This window comes from Cucurbita pepo, chromosome LG13 (genome assembly GCF_002806865.2).
Source record: "Cucurbita pepo subsp. pepo cultivar mu-cu-16 chromosome LG13, ASM280686v2, whole genome shotgun sequence".
NCBI lineage: Eukaryota > Viridiplantae > Streptophyta > Magnoliopsida > Cucurbitales > Cucurbitaceae > Cucurbita > Cucurbita pepo.
Window position 1 is genome coordinate 3433993 of NC_036650.1, and position 6050 is coordinate 3440042.

General features: G+C 39.2%; 2 protein-coding genes across 3 annotated transcripts; one reads left to right on the plus strand and one right to left on the minus strand.

The window, feature by feature from the left end:
* The first annotated feature begins 257 nt into the window (after window positions 1–257).
* LOC111809380 (E3 ubiquitin protein ligase RIE1-like) lies at window positions 258–2336 on the plus strand. The gene is made up of 5 exons (XM_023695831.1): window positions 258–978; window positions 1236–1355; window positions 1438–1570; window positions 1685–1834; window positions 1938–2336. The coding sequence occupies exons 1-5, from the start codon at window positions 500–502 to the stop codon at window positions 2097–2099; spliced, it is 1044 nt and encodes a 347-aa protein (XP_023551599.1). The 5' UTR covers window positions 258–499; the 3' UTR covers window positions 2100–2336.
* A 618-nt stretch (window positions 2337–2954) lies between these two features.
* Window positions 2955–5386, minus strand: LOC111808868 (ankyrin repeat-containing protein At2g01680-like). Of its 2 annotated transcripts, XM_023695086.1 has the most exons (4): window positions 4701–5386; window positions 4182–4591; window positions 3708–4095; window positions 2955–3599 (listed from the first exon to the last, which is right to left on the minus strand). In XM_023695086.1, exons 1-4 carry the CDS (start codon window positions 5008–5010, stop codon window positions 3223–3225), a joined length of 1485 nt encoding a protein of 494 aa, XP_023550854.1. In that variant the 5' UTR covers window positions 5011–5386; the 3' UTR covers window positions 2955–3222. The 2 variants fall into 2 exon arrangements, with proteins under 2 accessions (XP_023550854.1, XP_023550853.1); XM_023695085.1 differs by having other exon boundaries at window positions 2955–4095; window positions 4701–5385.
* Between the last annotated feature and the right edge of the window lie 664 nt (window positions 5387–6050).

The window sequence follows — 6050 nt, forward strand, 5'->3', positions numbered from 1 at the left end:
ACCATTATAGTTGATTGAAAAAAATTCACAACACCAGCAAGGAGATACTTGTTCTTCACTGTCACTTTTGTTTAACTCCATTGGTTTCTTCACAAATAAGATTCCCATTATAGTTGATTGAAATCCCTCCACCCACATAATCATTTGGGAAAAAAAAGTAAATCTAGTTGGGAGTTTAGTTTTTATTTGGTGAATAGATTTCAAAATTTTAATGGATTTATTTATTTAGCATTTTGTTTTGATGTAAATTAGTCTAAAAATTAACCTTCGTAGGGAAAAACAAAGGATGAGAATGGGGAGAGAGAGGGGAGAAGAAGAAGGCAGGATTGAAATTTTGGAATCAACAAAGTGAAGAATGGACGTGATACTCCCTTGGATCATGAACTTTCTATCAATTTCTAAACCCACGAACCAGCAGCAGAAGATTCTCCTTCTCAATCAAGACGCCCCCAATTCATAACCCTTCTAATTTCATTCAATCAAATCCTCACCGGCGACCATGCCTTCTCCTTCCATGGAGGCGCCTGCCCAACAGATCCCTCTCTTACCCTCCCGTCATCCCTCCAACTCTGACGCCTCCACTTCCCCCATCGGCCCCCTCGCTGTTCTCTTCGCTCACGCCACTGGCCGCCGTGGAACTTCTATGGTGGTCCGGGAGACAGCGGCGCGTGAACTTGAAGAGCGCCGCATCGATTGGGGGTATTCCAAGCCGGTGGTGGCTCTTGACATTATGTGGAATTTGGCTTTCGTTTTCGCTTCTCTGGGTGTGCTTATTCACTCGGCCGATGAAAAACCTAACACGCCAATTCGGCTTTGGATTGTCGTTTATGCGGCTCAATGCTTGGTGCACGCTGTGCTTGTGTGGTTTGAATTCAGAAGGAGGAATGCGAGGAGGGCTAGGGATATGGAGACGCAGCATAATGCATATGTAGCTAATGAAAGCGATGAAGAAGATGGTACCCCCTGGAATCTCTCCGGGTGAGTAAAACTTCAATTCTCTCTGCTATATGAAGTTGTGACCGTCTTGAACTCAAACATTGCTTATTTTTACTCAAATTTGATATGGGTCTGAACTCGGTTTTGATTGAATTACAAAGCAGTGGATAGCTTTTCTGATTTAAATGTTGTATTGATTGAATGAATGAGTGAGTAAATTGGTCAGGATCGGTTATAGATTCCTGATTTGATGATTTATAAGTCATTAGCATGTAATTGACTTGGTGGTGGATGAGCAGTGTTGCCAAAAGATGTGAGTCAGTGAACACCCTGATATCATTAATTTGGTGGTTGTTTGGCTTTTACTGGGTCGTGGCTGGGGGTAACATCCTAATGCAGAATGCTCCATCTTTATACTGGTATGATTTTGAACCATCGTGATTCTGGCTGTGGTGGGGGGACATGCATCATTTATCTGTTTCTAATTCTGAGTTTATGCAGGTTGGCTGTGGTATTTCTGGCATTTGATGTGTTCTTTGCCATCTTTTGTGTTGTTTTGGCATGTTTGATAGGAATTGCTCTCTGTTGCTGCTTGCCTTGCATTATAGCTATTCTTTATGCTGTTGCAGGCCAGGTAAGAGGAAATCCCTGTTTCATGGCTGCCACACAGAGATGTTAGCCAAATTCAGGCCCCATTGAAACCTGCTAACTTCTTTCTTTCCTTCCTTTCCCCCTCACATCTCAACAGGAAGGTGCAACCGATGCTGATTTAAGTATGCTTCCTAAGTATAGATATCAAGTGTCCAATGAGCCTTCTTCCGGGGATGGTTTGATGGTTCCCGTCGAATCTAGCAGCAGACACTTAACGACTGAGCGTGTTCTATTACGCGAGGATGCGGTAAAGCGAACTCGTTTATCGTTATTCAGAAATGATCTTTCTCCTCTTTGTTGAATCAGTTTTCTTTCTAAATCCTTAATCATCTTTATGATCTTTGTTGTAGGAGTGCTGTATATGCCTTAGTCCTTACGAGAACGGAGCCGAGCTTCATGCTCTTCCATGCAATCACCATTTTCATTATGCGTGTATCACAAAATGGCTGAAGATGAATGCAACATGTCCTCTGTGCAAGTACAACATTCTAAAAAATTGTGAACCCGTGTAACGCTGAAGATGAAACGATGCTGTGAATTCCTGGTATGTACATATAGATCACGTCGTGATCCTGCTTCGTTCTGGTTCAAACTTGTTAGCCTTTTCTTGTTTCCGTTTCTTTGTGTTCATGCTGCCTGATCTCTGCTGTGCTTATTCTGTCTGAGACTACTTTGATCTGTAGCAGAAATTATGAATATCTTTCTGGTCAATGTGTTCAGATTAATATTTCATTATTCTATTTCAATTATTCTCATCCTATTTATTATGGCTTATATATGAAGGTTGAACCTTTCTTCTAATAAGTGCCGACAATGCTGGATTTTGCAAAGCTAGATGTCGTTTTAGGATCTTTGCAAAATTTCACAAATAAAGCTAACTTAACAAATGATTCCGATCAAGAGCTAATTAGAAGGATGAATAACTCGGAGATCGAATTTGGAATCTATGATAGTCACTCTTAGATCCTAAGACGACTCACCCTAGAATTAGCTTGATCATGACTAATCCAATTGATAGATTTTTTACTTCAAGGTTTTTGTATTCAATAATGATTTTTAAACTTGAATATTACATGTCTTTAAATAGCCCAACAAGATAATTCAAACATAATGTAGTTCAACTAACAACTACAAACGAGCTATTAAATAAAAATAGAAAAAGTCTTCTAATCACTTTCCAGTATCAGGTGGTATTTATTGTTACTTCATTATGTTCTTGATTTGATACTTAAATCTTTTTTGTCTTGCTTGTTGTAATTACTTCTTCGGGTACATGCAATTGATTAGTTGTTGGATTCATATCATCTTCTTATCCAAATCAAGATTAATGTTTTAGATTCAGATTCAAAGGTGTAAGCAAAGAGGGATAATGCACAGATAAGAGACTTTATTGAACAAAGTGTTCAAACTTCTGCAGCTTTCCTAATAAATATACAATCAAACGCACTCTTCGACCTCGAAACTGTGGAAAATACCAACCTCTATTGCATACAATCATTATTACGCAAACATATATACTTGTAGACGATCGAGCCTACCCTACCAAACATGAGGAGGTAGCCCTCTAGATCTACATTACAATATCTATATAACTATGTGCAGGAAACCATCCTTTCAGGCTCTGAGAAATGACGTCTATAAGGCATAAATCTTCTCGAGGTCGGAGTTGTAATCATCATCATCAGATATGTTTACAGAGTGAGGCCACGAGAATGACTTGCTTCCACTTGCTCGTCTGATTCGTCTTTGAGAATCACTGCGAAAGATACCAAAATGTTGTCGAAAAACCAAGTAGCACATGGTTGCAAGAGTTGCAACAAGAATTGGAACTCCGACGAGGGTAATGGCGAGAGCCATCCATGTTTCGTGCCCTACGACAACATAAGCTATTGATATGAAAGCACCAGAGGTGCAAGCACAGGCAGCCCACATTAGCTTGTTGACGACCGACACAACCTGCTTTTGAGCTGTTGTGTCCCATGCTACTAAAGTGATTTGAACCACCACAACAGCTAAAGATATAAACAGAGATATAGTGTTTAGAAGGCAGAACACTTGGAAACCCATGTTATCAGCTATATTTGCCTTCCCCACGTCTTTACCGTTTTGTATATACTGACCAGGCAAATTGAAGATAGCCAGGAATGCAATGGATGCAAAAAGAACAGCCACAACCGTGATGGAATTTGTGGTATTCTGAACAGCCTCCCTGTGGAGCTTCTTCAGCTCTTTCACAATCCCAGAAACTCTGTGACGCGTTTTTTCGTTTTGGATAAGCTGCGAGTGAACCTCGTGTTTGATATCGCTTACTGTCCGCTTCAGCTCCATTGCTTCATCAACTTGGCCAACATGCCTTGCATATTTAGCCCCAGCTTCCTCCAATGCTTCTTTAATCTCCAGTGAAGATTCGCTGTATTGCAGTTTATCAGCCAAGTCCATAGCAGTTTCCCCTTGACTATTGATTGCATTGACATCAAGCGATGTAAAGCTCAGCAAAAGGCTTACAATCTGAGAAACAACCAATAGGTCATGAATCATATGTTATGTGGTCTACCCATTTCTAATATAAACTTAGCAATCTAAATGTATCACACCTCAGAGCGACACTTTCTAGTAGCTATATGCAACGCGGTGTTTCCCATCTTGTCTCGTTCGTTGAGTACCGACGCATCGACATGCAATAGCTCCTTGACTGCTGCAGTGCTCTGACCTTTCACAGCCATATGAAGTGCAGTCTGGGACTTCTTGTCTTTAATGGCTACTATTCCAGGATCACGATCGATAAGCGTTTTAACAATTCGAAGGAGGCCATACCTAGCTACATTATGCAGAGCTGTCTTTCCATTCTTTCTTACTATTCTCATTGTACTCACATCCGCATCTAAGATAGCATCAACTACTTCCAAATGGTCCTGTACAGCAGCTGAATACAGGGGGCTCGTGTTTGAGGAGTCACATGACCGGCAAAGCTCCGGCCATATCCCCAAAACCTCCCTTACAATCCCTGAAACAAGGTGAAACTTTAACTCTCAAGATCTTTTGAGAAAAAACCCTCCAATTGATACTAATTTAAAGCAAGATTCATCAGTAGAAGCTAAAGTTGAGAGTGGTACCTAGATGACCACGCTTAGCAGCAACATGGAAAGGGTTCATATCAGATTTGGACCTAATTTTCAGGATTTGGAGAGTGGAAAATTGAAGCAAATAGGTAAAAACCTCGTGGAGATTATTGTGAGCAGCCACGTACAAAGGCGTCTCTCCAGCATCGTTCTGCATCGCCATCAGATCGGTAATCGAAGAACCCTCGGCCTGTTCATCTCCAGCGAGCTTATCCAAGGCCTGCTTGACAGCCTCAAGGTCCCCAGATCGGACGACAGAGAAGAACGACTGATGGGTGATGAATCGCAGAGCCTTCGACTCCATCGCACAACCCACAAAGTCACCCCCGCCCCCGCCTTCTCGAATTAATTTCAATCCCTTAAAACCCACCAAGAACGAGCTTATTTTGGGGTCCCCTTCGATTGGATTGGGAGAGAAGAGAGCCGAATGTGAAGAGAGAGCGAGGGGAAGTGGATAATTTAATGGAGCTTTCGCTTTCTTTGTGAAAATTACAGCGACCCATTATGCACAGTAGAGAAGTGGTAGATATGAAAGTAAAGGGGGAGATTGTTTGTTGGTTTGTTTGTCGCGAATTCAGTGTTCATCACAGTCGAAATTAGAGTGAATTTTCGGGGAAATTTAAGATCATAATGTAATGGATTTGTGTTGAAAGAGGGAAAGAAGAACATGTTCATGTGAGCAGCTGCTGGGTTCCTTGAAATAACTAAACCGTGTCGCTCTGTCCTCGCATCATTATGCCGTCGCCTTTTTTTCTTTTTTAATTATCTTTTTCTTTTTTGAAAACATTTAATTTAGTCTCTAAATTTTAAAAATAATTTATAAAAATTAATGATATATATAAGAAAAGGATATAGTTATGAATAGTTGACTTTTATTTTTTCTAAAAAATATCATCAAACTAATAATTGAGATTGCAAAAAACAGAAAGAAAAAAAAAACAATGGTAGTTTTTTTTTTCAACGTGTTTTCTTTTCGTTTGTTCGTTAATCTATTATTTTCTTTTTTGTTTCTTTTTAAGTTCAACTCATTTAATAAAAAAAACTGATTTTTATTTTAATAAACACTGTAACCACATATTTTTATTAAAATTTCTACGTATCAAAATAAAATAAATATTCATTTAGAATATATATTTTTAGTTTGAAACAAACGATCTAAGTAGAAGGAGTTTATATACTAATGACTTTAGTAGTTACAAATAAAATAGTTCATTTTAAGCAACTACCGAAAACAAGATATAAAATTTTATCTTATAAAATGTTTTTTCGTATTACTTAAAGTTTTGTTTTTAACTTTTAGGTATAAACTTAATCCATAAATGAAAATAAGGCTCCACAACATAC